The 23932-nt window shown below is 44.5% G+C and overlaps 1 protein-coding gene across 2 annotated transcripts in view; it reads left to right on the forward strand.

Annotated features, from left to right (window-relative positions):
• Nucleotides 1–21493: 21493 nt before the first annotated feature.
• IREB2 (iron responsive element binding protein 2) overlaps nt 21494–23932 on the forward strand; it is a 61444-nt gene continuing 59005 nt past the window's right edge. Inside the window, exons 1-2 of one of the 2 annotated variants that reach the window (XM_004056602.5) lie at nt 21494–21720; nt 23159–23245. In XM_004056602.5, coding sequence (XP_004056650.5) covers nt 21702–21720; nt 23159–23245 — 106 coding nt within the window. In that variant the 5' untranslated portion in view covers nt 21494–21701. Of the gene's footprint in view, nt 21721–21778; nt 22221–23158; nt 23246–23932 lie in introns of those variants that run through there. The other variant, XM_019011122.4, reaches the window with a different exon arrangement.

Below are 23932 nucleotides of genomic sequence, written 5' to 3' on the forward strand. Positions count from 1 at the left end.
ACAAGCAATTTATCCCCTAGTGAGCAGGTCCCTTCCCCTGTTCCTCATAGGCTTGAGTACCATGGGGTCACAATCTTCCTGGACGTCGTCTATTGGTTGTTGGGTAGGGGCTTTAGGTGTTTTCTTTAGGGTTGTCTTGCTGCATTTTGTTGCAGCCCACAATGCCTTGCAATCCTAGTTCGCTCAGGGGCTCTTTAAGTATTTGACTTACGACCTACGTAGCTGGGCAAGCTGATAAGAACAGACAAAGCAAGCTATTTTGCAGACTAATAAACTTTCATTTTAGACTAAACTTCTTTGGTTCGGGTGAGGGCAACTAAGGCGGCAGGGAGTGGTGAGGGGGCTGCGCACAACAAGCAGGCATCGGCTATCCAAGCAAGGGCCTAGTATATCCTGTTTCTTATGTAGTTTGCTGACCTAAGCTGATTTAAGGCACTTTTTCTTGGAAATGGACCACTGTATACATTATTTCCTTCAGGCCTCACTTGCTTCATTTGACAAAAAGGGGTCAGAACACTGTCACATCAGTTGAATCAGCTCCCAGCTTCCTCCCAAGGCTCACGCCCTACAGGAGAAGACATCCTGGGATTCAGAGACAGTTTGCAAAGGTCTCTACCTATTCAGAGCAGCTATTTTTCCAAAAGGAGTCATACTTCCTAATAATCTCACAAACTCTACATAGCAGAGCCACATCTTATACAGGCATAGGTTCTAAAGTCAGCATTTAAAGTAAAAATCCTATTTAGTCAAAATGACCTTGAAAATCCTCTAGGTTTTCTATATATTGCATTATTGCATGACAAAAGTATCTTTGAATAAGATCAATACAGCCAGCTCTTCCTCCAGCATAGACAGACAGCAGCTTCTTCAGCTGAGTACCAGATACAGTAGTGGGCTTATGTTTTGGGCTGAATTGTATGAAAAATAGAAAATGTTAAACGCAGCTGGGTGCGGTGGCTCATGCCTTAATCCCAGCACTTGGGGAGGCTGAGGCAGGCAGATCACTTGAGATCAGGAGTTCAAAACCAGCCTGGGCAACATGACAAAACCCCGTCTCTACTAAAAATACAAAAATTAGCTGGGAGTGGTAGCACATGACTGTAGTCCCATCTACTCAGGAAGCTGAGGTGGGAGAATTGCTTGAACTCAGGAGGCAGAGGCTGCTGTGAGCTGAGATCACACTATTGCACTGCAGCCTGAGTGACAGAGCGAGACCCTGCCTCAAAAAAAAAAAAAAAAAAAAAATTTCAATCCTACAGACATACCTGGTGCTGGGAGATAGATGCTTACATTATGAAAGATTGAGCTCGGGGGACGGGGTGACAAAGAGCAGGCAGAATGTGTAGGGCAGGGCTATGAAAGTTCAAAGGCCAAGAGGCTGGGGGAGGGCCTCAAGAGATGGGCCTAGTGGGAGGCAGTGGTGCTGAAGGGTCCCCAGTAGCCCTGCCAAATCCTTCCAACCCAGCCTCCCTTTTGCTCAGCAGTGCCTGGTTTGAAAGAGCCCTTCCATGGGTCTGCTGGAAGAGCTGTCAGGAAGGCTGCAATAATGATGTCACCCATGTTGAGAGAGAAGCAGTGACATTGAGGTGTGAAAGATTGGGAAGATTTCAGGGAAAAAAAGGGTGCAGGGTGACGGATGGGTGGGTTTGCCTAGCTGGAGAGGAAGGGGGTGGCATTCATGGGAGATGAATGGGGGTGAGGGTGGAACAGCAGAAACAGAGAGGCTGACGTGGGGAAGCTCAGGGCCTGCTTCCCCTGGAAAGCAGATGACTCAGTGAGATGACGCAGAAGATCCAGGAAGGTGAGAGGGCTCAGATATCAAGCTGGAGAGTTTATTTATTTATTTATTTATTTAGAGACTAAGTCTCCTGCTGTCACCCAGGCTGGAGTGCAGTGGCACCATCTCAGCTCACTGCAACCTCCGCCTCCTGGGTTCAAGCGATTCTTGTGCCTCAGCCTCCCGAGTAGCTGGGATTATAGGCGCCCGCAACCACACCGGGTTAAATTTTGCATTTTTAGTAGAGATGGGGTTTTATCATGTTGGCCAGGCTGATCTCGAACTCCTCACCTCAAGTGATCAGCCCCCCTTGGCCTCCCAAAGTGCTGCGATTACAGGCATGAGCCACCGCGCCCAGCCGAGCTAGAGTTTAGACTTTGATCTTTTGTGCACAGACTGGGGGTTTTGAACAGGAAAGTGGCTGTCATCAATTTGGTGCCTCGGGAAGCTCAGCTGAGCTGTTACAGATAGAGTCAGGAGGCCAGGGAAATCCAGCCCCACATGAGGTGATGGCGAGGGCATGGAAAGGGAGAACATAGGAGAGGGATGTGGCATGCTCTGAGCTATGGAACCAAACTTCAATTCCTTCCATGAACATTATGTTAATCTCCCTTCTCTCTGAATGTCAGGATCAAGTCATTACATTTCCAGGGACAAAGCTTCTTGTTTTAAGAACACACAAAGGTATTCTGGGTCCTAAAACTGCAATCACCAGATGAGTTCTTCCTGCCTGCTGCACAGACAAAATCAATTCACTGGGACTGTGGCATTGGAGTAGAGCAAGTTAACTGACACGAGGCTGACCTAGACAGGAGAACTAGAGTTATCACTCAAACCAGTCTCCCTGAAGGCTCAGAGGCTAGGGTTTTAATGGACAATTTAGAGGGCAGGGGGCTAGGGAATGGGTGTTGCTGATTAGTTGGGGATGAAATTACAAGGGTGTGGAAAGCAGTCCTCATGCACAGAGCCCGCCTCTGGGTGGGGCCACAGGACCAGTTGAGTCATGAGTCACGAGGCCAGGTAGGGTCAGTCTGGAAAACATCTCAAAAAAATCTAATCTTAGGTTCTACAATAGTGATGTTATCTATAGGAGCAATTAGGAAAGTCACAAGTCTTGTGACATCTGGCCATGTGACCCCTGGCCATGTGACCCCTGAGCATTACTGCTCATGTTTTAGGGATTATAGAAGTTATGCCTACATTCTAGCAGAGTTCAAGCCCCTCCCATATTCTAATGGCTTTTTAAAAAAATTTATTATTATTATTATTTTTTGAGACAGAATCTTGCTCTTTTGCTCAGGCTGGAGTACAGTGGCACAATCTCGGCTCACTGCAACCTCCAACTACCTAGTTCAAGCGATTCTCCTGCCTCAACCTACTTGAGTAGCTGGGATTACAGGCATGTGCCACCATGCCCAGCTAATTTTTCTATTTTCAGTACAGATGGGGTTTCACCATGTTGGCCAGGCTAGTCTTGAACTCCTGACCCCAAGTGATCTGCCCACCTCCCCCCCTTCCAAATTGATGGGATTACAGATGTGAGCCACTGCACCTAGCCTCTTATGGCTTTTCATTAGTCTGACATAGGCTGTTGTCAGTCCCTGAGCGAGGAGGGAGTTAGTTTTAGGGAGGGACTATTATCATCTTTGCTTTCAAGTTAAACTATGAATTCTTCCCAAGGTTAACTTGACTTATACCCAGGAAAGACCAAGAACAGCTTGGAAGTCAGAAGCAAGATGGAGTCAACTATGTCAGATTTCTCTTACTGTCATAATTTTCCAAAGGCAGTTTTAAAACTAAGAGAGAAAAAGCACTAGGTTATGTGACATTTGACCCAGGAATGAGACACCTTCCCTAGGGCTCTCCACCGCATGGACTGGAGGAGCCTCAGCTTGTCTGGCTTCTGCTTTTTGCTGCTGCTTAAGCAATTTTCCACCATCCCTGCTGCCAACACCATAGATACACCCTCAATGAGGAAAAACCTTTTCAACTTGAAAATTTAAGCGCTCACTTAACGGAAGTCACAGAGGTGAATATGACCAGAATCAATAGAGGTATCTTTGCCTCTGATGTTTCCCACTCCAGGTTCAGAGAGACAAGTTGCGTCTCTCTTTGAGCTTGCCTGCAGGGTCACTTGACTCATGCTTTTTTTCCAATAAATATTTATGGAACACCTACCATGTGCCAATTCTAGGGGCTGGGGATACAGCAGTGAACAAAACAACCAAGTCCCTGCCTCATGGAACCTACGTTCTAGTAGGAAATAGACAACAAACAAATGAGTTAAATGTGCAGCATGTTAGACCATGATAATGAGATGGGATGGTTCCCTTGACCTTGACCCCCTTCGTGGGCAGGAACTGGAGTGGCTTGTTTCACTCAGCCCGCTGCTGGCCACTCCTCATGAGAGGGAGCGTGCAAGCGAGTACAGGAACCGGAGGGAACGAATGCTGGAACCGGCCAGTCACTTCTCTCTGGTGAGAGCAGGCTCTGTGCATCCCTGCAGCAGTGTCCAAGCCCCTGCCTTCTCAGCACCCAGGTTCTTGTCCAGCATCCAGAAAGAATCAGGTCACACGAATGGGTTCAAGGGTAGTGTATGCAGAGGATTTTATTGGGTGATGGCTGTCAGCAACATGGGAGTTGGAAAGGGGATGGTGCGGGAAGAAGGTGATCTTTCCCTGAAGCCGCACTGTCTGAAGTTAGCTGCATCTATCCATAGTCTCCAACGCTCAGTTGCTGCTTCTCTGCTCACTGCTCAGCCTCTTGTATCCCCCAACTCCCAGCAGCCTGCATCCCCACCGGTCAGCCGCTTGTGTTGCTTTGCCAGCTGAAGTCTTTTTATGGGCACGGGAGAGGAGCAGGGCAGACCAAACAAGCAACATTTTCATGGAAAAAAAGGGGGTCAGCTGTTTTCACTTAGGGCCATGGCTCCAGGCTTAAGGGTGGAGTTTAGCTGGGCGCTCAGCCATTCTGTATCAATAAGTGCTACGGAGAGGAATGAAAAGAATGAATATAAGGGGTGCCGGGGTTTGCCATATATGTTGCGTGTTCAGGAAGACCTCACCGAGCTGGGCAAATTGGAGCAGAGACCCAGTGAAAGTGAAGGACCAATCTATGTGGCTATCTAGGAGGAGGTACCTGAAAATGCAGAGGCCTAAAGAAGAGATTGTGCTTGGTGTTCAATGAACAGCAAAGAGCAAGGAATGAGACTAATGCAGAGTGAGCAAAGGATGTAGGAGATGAGGCCAAAGAGGAGGAGTCAGATCAGGACCCTGGAGGCCATCGTGAGGACTTCTTTGAATTTTACACTGAGTAAGATTGGAGCCAGTGTGGAGTTCTGAGCAAAAAATGACATGAGCTGGCTTCCACTTTAACAGCATCCTCTGGCTGTTGTGCTGAGACTAGTTAGGAGGCTGCTGTCATTATCCAGAGCAGAGATGATGGTGGCCTGAACCAGGATTGTGTGTGTGTGTGTATATATATGTGTGTGTGTGTATATATATGTGTGTGTGTGTGTATATATATATGTGTGTGTATATATATATGTGTGTGTATATATATATGTGTGTATATATATATGTGTGTGTGTATATATATATGTGTGTGTATATATATATATGTATATATATATATATATATATATGCTTTTTAGAGATAGGGCCTTGCTCTGTCACCCAGGCTGAAGTGCAGTGGTACAGTCATAACACATTACAGCCTTCAACTCCCGGGCTCAAGTGATCCTCCCACCTCAGCCTCCCAAATAGCAAGGACTACAGGTATGTACCACCACACCTGGCTAATTTCTTTATTTTTTGTAGAGATGGGATCTCACTCTGTTGCCCAGGCTGATCTCCAACTCCTGGCCTCAAGCGATCCTCCTGCCTCAGCCTCCTAAGTGCTGGAATTACAAGTGTGAGCTACCATGCCCAGTCCAGGATAATATTTCTTTATCAGTGGGGGAGGAGTGGAAGTTTGTAGAAGACAGGCCCAGGGCACCTGAAAAAGTCAGATTTTAGTCTTACAGGCTTTAGATGAATGCCCTCCAAAGCAGACGCTCACCCTCAAGCCTGACCCTTCTGGTCCAGTCCCAGCTCTGAAGGCCACTCTAAAAGAAGAGTGACTGCAATGTTTTGAGTAGGGACAGCTTCATTTGGAATAGACATCTAGTCTAGTAGAATAACTGCTTTGAGGCTCGGTATGGTGGCTTGCCCCTGAAATCCCAGCACTCTGTGAGGCTGAGGTGGGAGGTTTGCTTGAGCCCAGGATTTGAGACCAACCTGGGCAACAAAATTAGCCAGGCGTGGTGGCGTACACCTGGCGTGTAGTCCTTGCTACTTGGGAGGCTGACGTGGGAGGATCGCTTGAGCATGGGAAGTCGAGACTGCACTGAGCTATCGCACCACAGCACTCCAGCCTGGGCGACAGAGCAAGACCCTTTGGCTTTGATTGAAAGGGCCATTTGGGTGTTTTAAATGTGAAAAAAAAATCCGTTTTTATTGCCATGCTACAGGATACAGTGGGAACTTCAATCCCTTATTGTTCCCTCAGTGTTTTATTAACTACGGATGTCAAGGTCAGACGCTGCTTATTGTCTCTCTTTACATCACTGGAAGGGACAATGCCTACTGCTGCCCCCTGGAGGCCACTAGGCCTAACAGCAGCTCAAGCTGTAACTTCTGAACTTCACCTATTTTCTGGGCACAAACCATTTGGTTCAGCCTGCAGAAGAGCGTGGAAGACACATGGGACTGGGGCCCACAATCTGGTTTCCCATTCTTGCTCTGCCATTATTTCACTGGATAACTCACTGTGGGAATTTAAGCAAGTCCCATGCTCATATATAAAGCCATTAAACTAGATGGTTTCTCATCTTCCCTTCTTATGCTGACATTTAATTTTATTATTTTATTCACATTTATTACAGGTGTGAGCCACCATGCTTGGCCATGTGACATTTTAAAGTGTTTATGAAATCTGTAAATTAAGTGGGACATGGCTTCCACATCATCCCAAATTCCCTTTATATTCCTGTACCCTTTTTTCTCTCTCTCCCCAAACATCCCTCCCAGCACCCAGACACTGTCCTCTGGCCATCTGGGAAACCACAGTGCAAGGCCCCTCCTGGGCCCATCTTCCCCTTAGCAGCGGCCCTAAACTTTAGACATTTTTTCTTCTTTTGCTCTTATCAGAAACGACTTTTCCTAGTTCCACCAACTAATGAGTGAGTGCTAATGAGGGATTATATTTTTCCATGTCTCAGTTTTCTTCTCTGTACAACAGGGCTAATAATATTTACCTTCAAGGTTATTATGAGGATTACAAATAGTTTATGCAAACAGCCTAAACTGTTGAATACACTGTCTGAGGTATTCAATAAATGGCAGACTGCTTTTATTTTATTCTATTATTTATTTATTTATTTAAGACAGGGTCTCACTCTGTCACCCAGGCTGGAATGCAGTGGTATGATCATGGCTCACTGCAGCCTAGACCTCCCTGGGCACAGGTGATTCCCCCATCTCAGCCTCCCAACTAGCTAGGACCATAGGTGTGCACCACCACACCAGGCTAATATTTCTATTTTTTCTAGAGTTTCAGCATGCGGTTTCCCCATGTTGACCAGGCTGGTCTCGAATTCCTGTGCTCAAGCGATCTGCCCTCCTCGGCTTCCCAGAGTGTTGGAATTACAGGAATGAGCCACTGCGCCAGCCTTGGACACTGTTTTTAAATGGACACAGCTCCAAAAAAAATCATTTTCTCTTAATGTTTCTTAGAAACCTTTTTTAATTCCCTCCAAGTGGGGTTAAATGTTCTTCATCTGTGCTTAAAAGTCTATGGGAATGATTCACTGAGTGCTAGATACATGTCCATACCCAAATAGACCACTATGGTAGGCAGAATAATTCCCCCACCTCTCCAAAGATGTCCATGCCCTAGTCCCTGGAACCTGTGAATAGGTGATGTTACATGGCAAAGGGGGAAATGAAGGCTTAGGATGGAATTATGTTTGCTAATCAGCTGACTTTGAGATCGGGAGATTATCCTTCAGTATCCAATGTCCCCAATGTAATAACGAGATTCATTATCAATGAAAGAAGGAGGTAGAGAGTCAGAGATAGATGTGAAGACCGAGGCAGAGGTCTGAGTGACACCATTGCTGGCTTTGAAGATGGAAGAGAGCCGGGGCCAAGGGATGTCTGAAGCCTCCAGAAGCCAGAAAAGGCGAGAAAATGAATTCTCCTCTAGAGCCTCTGGAAAGGAGTGCAGCTCTGTTGACACCTTGATTTTAGCCCAGTGAGACCCATTTCAGACTTCTCCAGAACTGTAAGATAATTAAATTGTGCTGTTTTAAGCCACTAAGTTTGTGGTAATTTGTTACAGCCACCATTGGAAATAAATACAAACCCTCACATACATTTAATTGGCACAACAATCCAAGTAGTCAGTAGTATTGCCCCCACTTTACAGCTGGGGAAACTGCAGCTCAGAGATGTTAAGTAACTTGCCCAAAACTGCACAGCTAGTAAACAGCTACATCAGTTAAATTCCTTTGGTGCAAGTTTTGGAAAACAAACAAAAACACAAATTGGGCTGGGCTCAGTGGCTCGCGCCTCTAATTTTAGCACTTTGGGAGGCTGAGGCAGAAGGATTGCTTGAGGCCAGGAGTCTGAGACCAGCCTGGATAACATAGAAAGACCCTGTCTCTACAAAAAATAAAAATTAGTGGGGTTTGGTAGCACATGCCTGTGGTCCCAGCTACTCGGGAGGCAGAGGTGGGAGGATCGCTTGAGCCTGGGAAGTTAAAACTGCAGTGAGCCGAGATAGTGCCACTGCATTCCAGCCTGGGCAACAAAGCAAGACCAAACACTAGAACTTGTACCTTCTCTCTAACTATATTTTTGTACTCCTTAACCAACCTCCCTTCATTCACCTCCCAACCCCCTAACTCTCCCCCAGCCTCTGGTAACTGTCATTCTTCTCTCTCACTCCATAAGATCTGCTTTTTTGGCTCCCACGTGTGCATGAGAACATGTGATATTTGTATCTCTGTGCATGGCTCTGTGAAAGAAAAATAAAAACTCGGGACCCCCAATATAATGACCTCCAGTTTTATCCATGTTGCTACAAATGATAGGACTGTATTCTTTTTATGGCTGAATAACACTCTATTGTGTATATATACTACATTTTCTTTATCCATTCATCTGTTGATGGACACTTAGGTTGATGCCATAATTTGGCTGTTGTGAACAGTGCTGCAATAAACATAAGAGTGCAGAATCTCATTGATTGATATACTGATTTCCTTTCTCTTGGATATATACCCAGCAGCGGGATTGCTGGGTCATATGGTAGTTCTATTTTTAGTTTTGAGGAACCTCTATATTGTTCTCTATTGTGGTTATACTAACTTACATTCCCACCAACGGTGTACAAGAGGCCCCCTTTCTCCACATCCTCACCAGTTACTTTTTATCTTTTTGATGAGTCATTTTCACTTGAATGAGATGATATCTCATTATGGTTTTGATTTGCATTTCCCAGATGATTAGTGATATTGATCATTTTTCATATACTTGTTCTTTTGAGAAATGTTTATCAAACCATTTGCCCATTTTTTAATTGAATTATTTACTTTTTTGTTATTGAGTTGAGCCTCTTATATATCTGATTAATTCCTTATTAGTTGGATAGTTTGCAAATATTTTCTCCCATTCTGTAGGTTGTCCCTTCACTCTGTTGATCGTTTCCTTTGCTGCACGGAAGCCTTGATATAATCTCACTTGTCTATTTTTGCTTTGGTTTCCTGTGCTTTTGAGGTCTTATCCAAAAAATCGTTCCCCAGACTAATGTTCTGAAGCATTTCTCCAATGTTTTCTTCTAGTAGTTTCATAGTTCAGGTCTTACATTTAGGTCTTTATTCAATTTTGATTTAATTTTCATATAAGATAAGAGACGAGGGTCTAGTTTTGTTCTTCTGCATATAGATATCCAGTTTTCACAGCATCATTTATTGAATATATTCCCCAATGTATGTTCTTTTCCCAATGTATGTTCTTGGCACCTTTATGAAAAATCAGCTGGCTATAAATGTGTAGCCTTTGTCAAAGATGACTTGGCTATAAACCTGTGGGTTTATATCTATCTGGCTTCTCTATTCCGTTGTATTGGTCTATGCATCTATTTTAATGCCAGTACCATGCTGTTTGGGTTACTATAGCTTTGTAGTAATATTTTGCTTTGTTTGTTTGTTTGTTTGTTTGTTTTTGAGACAGAGTCTCGCTCTGTCGCCCAGGCTGGAGTGCAGTGGTGCTATCTCGGCTCACTGCAAGCTCCACCTCCAGGATTCAAGTGGTTCTCCCACCTCAGCCTCCCGAGTAGCTGGGATTACAGGCACACACCACCACGCCTGGCTAGTTTTTGTATTTTTAGTAGAAACAGGGTTTCACCATGTTGGCCAGGTTGGTCTCAAACTCCTGACCTCAGGTGGTCCACCCACCTCGGCCTTCCAAAGTGCCGGGATTACAGGCGTGAGCCACTGTGCCCAGCCTGTAATAATATCTTGAAGTCTGGTAGTGTGATGCCCCCAGCTTTGCTCAGGATAACTTTGGCTATTTGGGATCTTTTGTGATTCCATATGAATTTGAAGATTTTTTTTTCTATTTCTGTGAAGAATGTCATTGATATTTTGATATGGAGAGATATTTAAACAAAACTACATTTGTTTTTTATTTATTTATTTTTTTTTACTTAAAAAAATTTTTTTTTAATTTCTTTATACTTTTTTAAAACAAATAAACACGGGGTCTCATGATGTTGCCCAGGCTGCTCTCAAACTCCTGGATCAAGCCCCAGCTCAGCCTAATTTGTTTTGTCTTTTGACACTATAAAATAAAATGAGTGTTCCAATGAGCTGAGCAGAGGAGGTTGGCTTTATGGGCAGAAAAGGGCTGAAGAAAGTAGAAACAGAGAACGAAAAGCAGATTGGTTGTTTCAAAGTTACCTTCCCTATAAGGTAGAAGCAGAAGGGACTTCCTTATCACACCAGCTAAAGCTGGCCTGTTTGGGGATTTGACTACTTCTCTTTCTTGATTTCTTCTAAGGTCAGGTAGACAATTTAATTTAGGCTTGGTGGCATGGAACTTCAGTGTGAGTGACTCCATTATGGTTTGGTCTGTTGGGCCTAGTGCAGGAGCTCAATTGAAACCAATGACCTCCTATACATTTTAACACCATAAAGGAAGTTCATTGGCTCACATAACTGAAGAGAATTCCAAAGGAAGTTCTTGTAGAGAACAGGTAAGGCTTGATTCAGAATCCGAAAGAATGACACCTGGGATCCAGAATTTCTCTCTCTTGTCTGTGCCTTCCACAGAGAATGGCTTTATTCTCAGGTACCACACAGTGGAGGCCACACCTCCAAACTCACCCCTGTGGTGATAAAATGGCTGCAGCGGTTCCAGATGTCAGAACCTCACTCTCACAACTTGTTGAGGAAAAAAGAAAGCCTCCCTTTCTCAGAAGCCCCAACAAGTCTTGTTGTGAGTTGTTGCTTCTAATTAGGTTACATCCCCAATTTCTGATCCGAATACTGGATCCATGGTGGACCTATGGATGGGAATTGGGGAAGAGCTGAATTGCCCAGGGGAAGTTCAGAGTCATCTGAACAGGAGACACAGGAAATGACTATCAAATGTCCACAAAGATCTTGACCACCAAGTATCTGAGTTCAATTACTACTGCCTCTCAGTAACATCTTTTCTGACTCCTCAGACACATTATTACTGTCTGTTTCTCACTGTCCCAATTCTTCAAACTAAGGGACAACCCTTATATCCTGGAGCTAGCCTTATATCCTGTGCCCCCAGCCCTTACCACAGGGCCTGGCTAAGATCAGCCATCAGATACATGTGTGTTGTTCAATGGGACTGCTCTTTACTGGCAGGTGAGACATTCACAAAGCTGCTCAAGTTCCACCTTTCTCTAATTCTGTAAGGGAGCTGCTCTGTTACCCATGCAGCTGGCTAATGTTTCTGAGAAAATACAAGAACTTCATTTGGTACAAGGTGTGGCTTGTATTATATTGAAGCCAGTTTGAGTTGAATGTTTCTTTTAGTTATAGCTGAAAACAACCCGATACCATGCCTTCTAGGAGTGTTTTGAGGAATTTTTTTTTTTTTTTTTGAGACCGGGTCTCACTCTGTCACCTAGGCTGGAGTACAGTGGTGCGGAGATCTCAGCTCACTGCAACCTCTGCCTCTCCAGTAGCTGGGACTACAGGTGTGTGCCACCATACCTAGTTAATTTTTGTATTTTTTTGTAGAGAGGGTTTCACCATGTTGACCAGGCTGGTCTTGAACTCCTGACCTCAGATGATCTCCCTGCCTTGGCCTCCCAAAGTGCTGGGATTACAGGTGAGCCACTGTGCTCATGAGATAATGTATGTAAAGTATTTAACAAGTTTTTTTTTTTTTTCCTTTTTTGAGATGGAGTCCACGCTGTCACCCAGGTTGGAGTGCAGTGGTGCAATCTTGGCTCACTACAACCTCCACTTCCTCGGCTCAAGCAATCCTCCCAACTCAGCCTCCTCAGTAGCTGGGACCACAGGCATGCACCACCATACCCAGCTAATTTTTTTGTATATTTGGTAGAGACAGGGTTTCACCATGTTGTCTGGGCTGATCTCCAACTCCTGGGCTCAGGAGATCCGCCGGCCTCGACCTCCCAAAGGTGTGAACCACTGCCCTCTGCCTTAACAAGGTTTAATAGGTGTTAACTATTATTACTTTTATTATCACTTGTACTAATGTTATCTATTTGTAAGCTTCTCAAGGGCCGGTCTTATCCTCCTCACTGTTCTGATATTAGTACATAATACTCAAATGGTGGTTGAACCAAACCAAAGTGTCCAGGCCACCACTTTACAAGAGTCAGGTTTCCATCGATGGGATTTTAAAATATAAGTCATATTTTCAAAATCAGTAGGATAGCTTGCTATTTACAGAATTCCTGTAGAAAATTATTTTTGAAAGATTAATCATTTCATAATTCAAATCACTTATGTCTCATTTGTCTGTTGCACAGGTTTGGAACTTCTTACATGCAGAATCGGGTTTCTTTCATTCATTTATTCATTCACTTATCAATTCATTTATTCAACAAGACTTTCTGGAGCAATGGCCATATGCCAGGGCCTGTGCTAGGAGATAGGGAGAGAGAGTAAACACTTGGTGCTTGTGTTCAGGGAGTTCAGTTTAGTGAATGAACAGACAAACAAAGAATTACGGCATGGCGAGCTAAGTGCTGTGAGAGGGAGGCATGGGTGGCTTTGAGGGCAATAAAGAGGGAACCCAGGGTAGCGGTGGAGGGGAGTGCATAGGAGCAGAAAAAGCTTCAAAAAGAGGAGCTTCTGCTTCTGATTGACAACTAGAAGTTGGCTGATGAATGTGCAAAGGCTTGAAGGAGCATGAGGCTTATTTTCAGGGAAATCCAGGTGGTATTAGTTCTGTTTGTGTTCCATGTTAGTTAAGAATGGGGCTTGGGACAAGAGGTAAGACTGGAGAGTAGGCGAGGATCAGGCCGCAAAAGGCCTCAAAGGCTGGGCTGGAAAGTTATGATTTCATCTTGAAGGTCGTCAGGGAGATTTTGAAGATTTTCAGCAAACATGATCAAATTTGCCTTTCAGAAAGAATATCCTGATGGGACTGGGTGCGGTGGCTCATGCCTGTAATCCCAGCATTTTGGGAGGCCGAGGTGGGGGGATCCCTTGAGGCCAGGAGTTGGAGACCAGCCTAGCCAACATGGCAAAACTCCGTCTCTACTAAAAATATGAAAACATTAGCCAGGCGTGGTGGCATGTGTCTGTAGTCCCAGCTACTTGGGAGGCTGAGGCAGGAGAATCGCTTGAACCCAGAAGGTGGAGTTTGCAGTGAGGTGAGATTGCGCCACTGCACTCCAGCCTGGGCAACAGAGTGAGACTCCATCTCAAAAAAACAAAAACAAAAACAAAAAAAGAAAGAATATCCTGGTGGGATTGTAAAGCGTGATTAGAGCAATGATGAGAGGGTTGGGGAGGCAAGTCTGAAACAGGGACACCACTTAGGAAATGACTCTTAGGCTGACCCATATAAAATCACCTTTTTAAAAATGATCAAATGCCCTCAATCTCCCTCCCAAAGCAATGGTCCAGATAAGAGTGATCGGAACCCAAACCAAGCCAGCAGTAAAAGAGATAAACCAAGAGACATCAGGAGCTCTAATTTGATAGGACATCATAGTGTTCTTTGACGAGAGAGGCAAAGGAAAGGACTTATATCTGAAAGTGGAAACATAAAACCACAGTCTATAAAAATCATTCTTGTACCTAAAAAGTTTACTTCAACCAGTGAATTCTGCAGCTGAAGCCTGATAGATTCGTTCACGTCAGCGTAGCCACACAGCAGAATTGGGGCAAGGCTGGGATTGAAACCCAGGACTTCTGACTGCTCTGCTGCACTGTCTTCATTGTACCTTGGGTCTTCCAAAAAGGTATTTGTATTCACTTCCTAGGGCTGCCGTCACAAACTACTCAAACTGGAAGACTTAAACAACAGAAATGTATTGCCTAGCAGTTCTGGAGGCTGGAAGTCAGAAATGAAGGTGTTGGCAGGGTTGAATCCTTTTAGGAGTTGTGGGAAAAATTTGCTTCAGGCCTCTCTTCCTGGTTTGTAGGCCTGTCAGACCTATCTCCATCTTCATGATCCCACAGCGTTTCTCTCTGCGTGCTGACTTTCTTCACATGGGCTTTCCCCTGTGTGTCTATGTGCCTGTTTTCTCTTCTCAGGAGAACACCAGTCATTGGATTAGGACCAACCTTACTCCAGTATGATCTCGTCTTAACTAATTACATCGGCAATGACTCTATTTCCAAATAAGGTCACATACACAGGTATTAGGAATTAAGACTTCAACATATGAATTTTGTGGGGGCACAATTCAAACCATAACAACAGTACATTTGAAATTTATGTTTCCATGTCATTTTACTGATGGCAGTTCTGCATTTTCCCTTAGAAAACGGAATTAGGGTCCAAGGAATAAGGGTCTTTTCCATTTCCATATCTTGACACAGTTCCAAGGACAGTGTTCTGCTCTATAAGCCTGCATCAACATTCTTAATCACCTGCTGGCAACAGACAGGGATTTCGGTGAGCTTCTAAAAACTTTTAATGTGTGGGCTGGGTGCGGTGGCTCACACCTGTAATCCCAGCACATTGGGAGTCTGAGGCGGGAGGATCACTTGTGGTCAGGAGTTCAAGACCAACCCAGCAAATATGGTGAAACCCTGTCTCTACAACAATAAAACAATTAGCCAGGCATGGTGGCACACACCTGTAATTCCAGCTACTTGGGAGGCTGAGGCAGGAGAATTGCTTGAACCGGGGAGGTGGATGGTGGAAGTGAGCTGAGTTCACACCACTGTACTCCAGCCTGGGCAACAGAGCAAGACTCCATCTCAAAAACGAACAAACAAACAAAACAACAACAACAACAAAACCTTTTAATGTGTGGTCTACTCTCATTGGTGAAGAGAAAAAACTCTTATCTGCATTCCTCTTGACTTGATAGTCAGAACATACAGTTACCTGCTTTGGATGAGCAATGGTTCCCTTTAATTTCATATGCCAAGGGCTGGCAGCCAACTGCTCTCCTCTTACCCACGATCAGGCTCAGCAGTGGCTACAAAGGTCAGCCACAGAATGGCAGGAGATCTTGTTTATCATGCTTTTGATTCTTGAAGATAAGACATTTATTTTGGAACTATCAATAACCAAACAGACTTTCTCTGTGTAGAACTAAAACATAGATTGAAAGAACAGAGCCTCACTGAGGACTTAGCTACTGAGAGATCATACTGAGATTTAGAAAGGCCATGGGAGCCTCCAACTCACCCCCTGTAATAACTGAGACCATGTCTAACCACAGAGGTGTGGGTGGGTAAAAACATGGGCTCTAGAGTGTCATGGAGGCCAGCCACAGTGGCTCATGCCTGTAATCCCAGCATTTTGGGAGGCTGAGGTGGGAGGATCACTTGAGCCCAGGAGTTCAAGACCAGTCTTGACAGCATAGGGAGACCCCGCCTCTACAAAAAATTTAAAAGTTAGTCAGGTGTGGTGGCACATGCCTCTAGTCCCAGCTACTTGCAGGGCTGAGATGGGGGGATCGCTTGAGCCCAGGTAGTCAAGGCTGCAGTCAGCTGTGATTGTGTCACTGCACTCTAGCCTCAGTAACAGCAAGACCCTGTCTCAAAAGAAGAAAAAAAAATAGAGTCTCATGGACCTGGGCTTAAAACTCCGCTCTGATTTTAAGTTAAGTGATGGCTCCATTACCAAAAAAAAAAAAAAAAAAAAGAGGAACTAAGTAAAGGCAGGTGCCTCCTGATACGATGTACCAAAAAGAACACAACATGACTTATGTAGCATACCTACCAAAAATGCATAATTAAATTTAATCATGAAGAAACAGTCAGGCCAGCCTAAATTAAAGGACATTCCACAATACAATGGGCCAATACTCTTTAAAAATGTCAATACCCTAAGAGAAAATGAAACGCTAAGGAACTGTTCCAAATTAGAGAAGACTAAACAGATACGACATCTAAATCCAATGCTTTATCCTGGATAGCATTTTGGATTGGAGAAGAGTTTCTAGAAAGAACAATATTGGGACAATTTACAAAATTTAAATATGGATTGTAAACTGTGTCAATGTTTGAATGTGGATTATTAATAAAATTTGATGATTCAAGTTCATAAAATTTGGATATGAATTGTATTGATACAATTGATTGTGTTGTATCAATTACATTTCCTGAATTTGATCATTTTTAGTAGATACATGATAAAGTACTTAGGACTGAAGGGTCATAATCTCTAAAATTTACTCTGAAATGGTACCAAAAAAATGAGAATAAGAAATAGCCAGGTGCAGTGGCACACATCTGTAGCCCCAGCTACTTGGGAGGCTGAGGTAGGAGGATTGATTGAATCCAGGAGTTGGAGGCTACAGTGCACTATGATCTTGCTGTGAATACCTACTGCACTCCAGATCAGGCAACATAGTGAGACTGTGTCTCAAAAAAAGAAAAAGAATAAGAAATAATGAGGATCTTATCTCTGCAATAGCAGAGAGGGAGAGAGAGACAAGGCAAATGTGGCAAAATGTTAACAGTAAATAAATAAACCTAGTTAAGGTATATATGAAGTTTTATTGTAATTATCTTGCAATTCTTCTGTATTCTTGAATTTTGTTTTTCGAAATAAAATGTTTAATTTAAAAAGTAGAGATGGGCCAGGTGCAGTGGCTCATACCTGTAATCCCAGCACTTTGGGAGGCCAAGGTGGGCAGACAGCTTGAGTACAGAAGTCGAGACCAGCCTAAGGAACATAGGAAAACCCTGTCTCTACAAAAAATACCAAAATTAGCTGGGCATGGTGGCGTGCGCCTGTGGTCCCAGCTACTCAGGGGCTGAGGTGGGAGAATCACTTGAGCCCAGGAGATGGAGGTTGCAGTGAGTCGAGATCACCCCACTGCACTCCAACCTGGGCAACACAGTGAGACTGTCTCTCAAAAAAAAAAAAAGGAGAGGTGAACCAGCCTGGACATTGCCCGAGACACTGATCTAAAAGGGTGCTAAAATCTCACTGGAAATGTAACTTGAAAAAAAATGTATAGTGAAAACATACCATAAGCTTCCATTTGCATAGCATTCAAAATAGGGTGTAGGGGATGAGGAAATGGCAGCCTAGGAGGAAAACAGCTGCGGTTATAAAATGGCAACAGGAAAGATCCTTGGAAATGTTCCATATCTTGACTGTAGTGATGGCCACACAAAGCCACACATGTGAACTAAATACACACGTGCATGTGCGCATGTGTGCGCGTGCGCGCACACACACACACACACCCTACAAAGGAGTACATGTAGAACTGCCTAAATCTGAGTAAGGTGGAATGATTGTATGAATGTCAATTTGCTCGTTTTTATATTGTACTATGCTACATGGAGGAAGACTAGGTGAAGAGTATATGGGATCTTTATTACTTAGTACAACTCCATGTAAATCTACAATTATCACAAAATAAAAAGGTTTAACAATAGGTAAATTTTATGATATTTAAATTAAATCTCAATAAAACTGTTAAAGCTGACTGAGATGGCATATGCCTGTAGTCCCAGCTACTTGGGAGGCTGAGGTGGGAGAATCCCTTGAACTCAGGAGTTTGAGATCGGTCCAGGCCAAATAAACAGACCTCTGTCTTAAAATGAATAAAATTTTCAAAAAGTAAATAAAACTGTTAAAAAAAAAAAAAAAAGTAATGAGTCCAGCCACACGGGAGCATAACATGATTGTTCTAAGTTAGTGCTTCTCAGTGGAAGCGGGACACTGAGAAAATGGGTGTTTTTGTTTGTCACCATCATGGGGCACTTTTGGGATTCAATGAATGTTAGATTGCCTGCATTCTACACTATAGAATTACACAACAAAGAATCAAACAAGGGCCAGGCCCGGTGGCTCACGCCTGTAATCCCAGCACTTTGGGAAGCTGAGATGGGCGGATCACGAGGTCAGGAGTTCAAGACCAGCCTGGCCAACATGGTAAAACCCCGTCTCTACTAAAAATATAAAACTTAGCTGGGCATGATGGCACGTGCCTGTATTCCCAGCTACTCAGGAGGCTGAGGCAGGAGAATTGCTTGAACCGGGACCCGAGGGGCGGAGGTTGCAGTGAGCCAAGATCATGTCACTGCACTCCAGCCTGGGCTACAGAGCAAGACTCCGTCTCAAAAAAAAAAAAAGAATCAAACAAGACCCATACTGTCAGATATTCAAGTACATTAAACATACACACAAACATAAAAACAATAACAACAAATTTGTTTATAATTATCTGAGCCTAGAGTTTAACCCCATATACAAGTAAAAACAAAAGTAATTTGTGTATGGTTTTAATATATACGGAATTTTCTAGGAATACAACTATTGCATAAAAAAAGCAAAGGTTTTTTTTTTTTGTTTTGAACTTTATCAAGAGTTATTCACCATTTCAGAAAATCACAATAGTGACAACACTTCCAATATTTGAGTCACTAACATATTTTCATTAGTCTTTAGAGGCCATTCATGATATATATGTACATTTTATACATATGTGCATTTACCATACATGCATTCATAATATATATTTATGCATGATATGTATGTATATATTGAATCCTTATTTTGCAATGTCAGACATAAAAAGTGTTGACCATATTCAGCTGAATATTATCTTTTTTTTTTTTTTTTTGAGACGAAGTCTTGCATTGTTGCCCAGGCTGGAGTTCAGTGGTGAAATCTCGGCTCACTGCAAGCTCCGCCTCCTGGGTTCACGCCATTCTCCTGCCTCAGCCTCCCGAGTAGCTGGGGCTACAGGCGCCTGCCACCACGCCCGGGTAATTTTTTGTACTTTTAGTAGAGACGGGGTTTCACCGTGTTAGCCAGGATGATCTCCCATCTCCTGACCTCGTGATCCGCCCGCCTCAGCCTCCCGAAGTGCTGGGATTACAGGCGTGAGCCGCCTCCCCGGCCTTATCTTTTTTTGAGACAGGGTTTCATTCTGTCTCCCAGGTTGGAGTGCAGTGGCACAATCATAGCTCACTGTAATCTTGAATTTCTGGGCTCAAGTGATCCTCCTGCCTCTGTCTCACGGTAGCTGGTACTACAGGCATGCACCACTATGTCTGGCTAACTCTTTTAAGTTTTTGTAGAGACAGGATCTCACCATGTTGCCCAGGCTAGTCTCAAACTCCTAGCATCAAGCGATCCTGCGGCTTTGGCTTCCCAAAGTGCTGGGATTACAAGCTTGAGCCACCAACTGTGCCTGGCCCAGTCAAATATTATATGTCCTGTAAAACCAAACTCATTCGTTATAAGTAAATACAAGCATCTGACTACTCAATTTTGTCATCTAATATAGACATGCCTGTGCAGCTACGTATTATAATACATATTATTTTCTAATAAATTACTTTCCTATTTTTCTCCTTTGTATTACAGTTAGGTCATCAAGTAGATTATTTATCGTGTATGTAGATTATATTACCTATGAATTTCATGCTGGGATTGTAAAGGAGATGTTACAAAATATAGCAAGGTGAATAAAGGAAATATATTGGAGTTTGGGTTGACAGGGCTTGGATCAATGATTAAAGGGAGTGGATGAAGGAGTCAGGTATAATGTGTTGATTTCTGGCTTGGGCAACCAGGTGGATGGTGGCGCCATTCGCTAATACAGGCAATACAAAAGGAATAGTAGGTTTAAGGAGGGAAATGACGAGTTCACTTTTGGAGATTTTTAGTTTGAGGTGCCTTGGGATGTGGAGGCATCCCATGGGTACTAGGATATACACCTCCGGGTTTAGGAGATAGGCTCAGGTCACAGGCAGACTGGGAAGCATCAACATATTAACTAATAACTGAAGTCAAAGGAAGCGTGAGATGGGCCAGGGAAAATGGACAGAGGGAGGAGGTACAAGGCCAGAGCCCTGGGACACATTTAATGTCCAATACATTTTTTTTTGAGACAGGGTCTTGCTGTGTTGCTCAGGCTGGAGTGCAGTGGTGCAATCATGGCTCACCACAGCCTCAATCTCCTGGGCCCAAGTGATCCTCCCACCTCAGCCTCCTGAGTAGCTGAGACTACAGGTGCATGCCACCACACTCAGCTAATTTTTAAATTTTTTTTGTAGAGATAGGGTCTCACTACGTTGCTGTGTTTGGTCTTGAACTTTTCAGCTCAAGCCATCCTCCCACTTTGGCCTCCTAAAGTGCTGGCATTACAGGCATGAGCTACTGTGCCCATCAAGTGCCCAGTACATTTAAAAGCTGGGCGGAGGAAGAGGTCTGCAGAGGAGCCTGAGATCAAGCACCCTTAGGAGAAGAAACAAAAGTAGAGTCTGAGGTCACAGAAGCTGATGGAAGAGTATTTTTCAACAATGGGAGAGAACCAGTCAAGATTGAGATATGTGAGATTAGAAAGTGGAGTTATAGCTGGCCTTGGCTAAAGGCATTTCTGGGAGTGGAAGCCAGACTGGAAGAGGATAAGAAGTGCGTGGGGGAGAGCCGAGTATGAGCGACTCTTTCTGGTAAGTTGCTGCGACAGGAGATAATGCTGGGTAGGTGGAGAACACAGGGACCGGAGGAGCTGAGGCGGAAGGATGGAGAGGCTTAAGCATGTGTTAACTGCCACTGGGAAGAAGTCGGCAATCACGGAAGCTACCGGAGGTTAAGAAAAAATTCGTTCATTCAACAGTTGAGCGCCTCCCACGCGCCCGATCAGTATGGCCGCCCCCACTTGAAAACACGCGTGTGGGCCGCCCACGTCTGACAAGTTAATGCAAGGCTTTATAGTTAGGGGAAAGCGGTTCTCCTTGAGCTCTTTCTTCTAGTAGTTCCGATTCCGACCCTGACTCCGACAGACACCTTGCGGGAACGCAAACACCGCTCGAATTCATGACCCCAATAGAAAACTTAAGGCCGCAACTAAGTAACGGATCGCTGCAAAGGCCAAACTAGCCACGCCAACGCCCCCACTGGAGCCTCCCCAGCGCTCCGCCCCCGCTCGCGAGAACAGCGGCAACGGCGCGAGAAATCGCTTTCTGGTTAGCTCCGCCCCTTCTCTTTCTTTGTTTTCCTGTCCGACGATCTCGCGGGAGTTAGGCGACAAATCCCGCGAGCGCAGACCCGGGGCTGGCTCTGCGGCTCTCGCGATATTTGCGCGAGCCTGCTTCCTTCTTTCCTCCCTTGCCAGTCCGCCTGTCTTCCTCCCCGTCTTCCCTGCCCGGCCTCCCCCTTCTTCCCCCGCTGGCCCCCTCCCCGGAGGGATAATATGGTCTCCGGCGATGGACGCCCCAAAAGCAGGTCAGTTTCGGGCCTCCGAGCTGGGTCTGGCAGTTGGAAACGCGCGCTGCCTAGGCGCCGAATTCCTTGCTTTTCTCGCCTGGAGTCGCTCGGCAGGCGCCCAGGCCCTCGGGGCTCGGGTTGTGCTCCCCTCGGGGCCTGCCTGCTGGGCCGCCCTTTGAGCCTAGGCCGCGGAAGCTGGGGCTCCCGATCCCCACCCTCCTGCGCGACCCCCGCAGGGCGGGCCGCCCCACCGCTGGCCTTGACCCGCACCCCTCTCTCTCCGGTGGCCGCTGCCTGCTGCCAGCGGCTTCCTGGCCCCCGTCAGCAACACCAGGGGCAGGGAGAGGCCCACCGTCTTCTCCTGCCCGCCCCCCATTGGCGAGCGATGAAGGCGGGGGCCTCCGTCTCCGTGTTCGGGTCTCACGCAGCTAGATGTTGATTCCACGGTCCAGCCTAAGGCCCCTCAGTCTCTCTGTGCCTCTGGAAGCCGAATGAGGGGCAGTCAAGGTTGAACATTGGTCAGTCAGTTCTCCGACCATTTATTGCACCGCTGTCTCCTCCCCCGTCCACCTCCGTCTACAAAAAAAAAAAAGAGAGAAAAAAATACTATTCATTCTGAAAATGGGCTGTGCTTATGTTTTCTCCTTTTGGATGAAAGCCTTAACAATGTTGAGGGTCTTGGCCACCCACCGCTATGAGTCTGCACAAAAGATCTGAAGGTTCTTTTCAACCTCAAGGCTGCCTCCCCGCCACTGCCCCCTAGAATGTTGGGAGCTGAGGCACGTTTAAATGAGACCTCTGGATCTTTGACTTTGTAGTTCAGCTTCAGTTCGTGCAAAACCAGAAGACTTGTCTCTTTCGGGGAGAATATGCTAATTTCCTAGAGATCCTGTTACTTTTATTTTCAGTACTAAGCCCTGGTAAGGACTTAACTGAGAAGTTTTTTTGTTTTGGTTTATTGAATGCTCTGTAAAAATCCGTCTTTTGGTTTTTTTTTTAATCAGTCCCTCTGATGTTAATTGTGGAATTCACAAATTCCTGTCTCTGCAGTTTTCAAGACATGTCTTTCCAAAACGTCCCCGTGGGTTATTTAAATCATTCTTATTGTCCCTTTCCAGGTATTCTTAACACATTTCAGGAGTGAATTATCTTACTAGTTTTTACTTGACAAATTATGGTTTAGAGCTATGCTTTCCAGTGTGGTGGATACTAGCCCTGTGTGACTTTAAATTAATCGAAATTAAATAAATTAAAAATTCAGTTCCTCAGGCACGATAGCCACATTTCAGGTGCTCAATAGCCACACGTTGCTAATGGCTACTTTACTGGACAGCTCAAACATAGAATATTTTTACCATTGCAGAAAATTCTATTGGATAAAGCTAGTTTCCTGGTATTTTCAGCTGAATAAAATATTTTGTTGCTGCATTTAATGAAAATACAATTTTTTTTTCAGGATACGCCTTTGAGTACCTTATTGAAACATTAAATGACAGTTCACATAAGAAGTTCTTCGATGTATCTAAACTTGGCACCAAGTATGGTAATGTTGCTTTACATTTTCTTGGGTTTGTTTAGTCTCTAATAATGAAAATGCATTTGTCAAGCTGAGCTGAAGAAATTTTAAATGTATTTCCACCGTATTGTAACAGGTACACCTACACATACCTATACCATTTTAAAAACTCCTCCTGGGACAACTTCTGTTCAGGGAAGATGTAGGCCCACACCTTAACTTCTCATTTAAAAATCTAAGTTAATTAAGCACTAGTTTTTCCCCTCAAAGAAACCAATAATGCAATTTTCAAACTTTTTTTTTCTTGTTTTTATGAAGACAGGGGTCTTGCTATGTTACCCAGGCTAGTTTTGAACCCCTGGGCTCAAATAATCCTCCCACCTCTGCCTCCCCAAGTTTTGGGATTACACATGTAAGCTACTGCGCCTGGCCTAATGTGATTTTTAGAAGAACCTGACTGACTGATGATAATTCTACACCAATTAAATGTATATTTTATTTTCTCTTTTCTTTTTTTTTTTTGAGACAGAGTCTTGCTCTATTGCGCAGGCTGGAGCGCAGTGTCGTGATCATAGCTCATACAGCCTTGAACTCCTGGGCTAAAGCAATCCTGCCTCAGCCTCCCAAGTAACAAGGCCTACAGGTGCATGCCAACACATTTATATAAAAACATATTTTTATATTTTTTGTAGAGTTGGGGTCTTGCTGTGTTGC

Source organism: Gorilla gorilla, chromosome 16 (assembly GCF_029281585.2).
Source record: "Gorilla gorilla gorilla isolate KB3781 chromosome 16, NHGRI_mGorGor1-v2.1_pri, whole genome shotgun sequence".
Classification (NCBI taxonomy): Eukaryota; Metazoa; Chordata; class Mammalia; order Primates; family Hominidae; genus Gorilla; species Gorilla gorilla.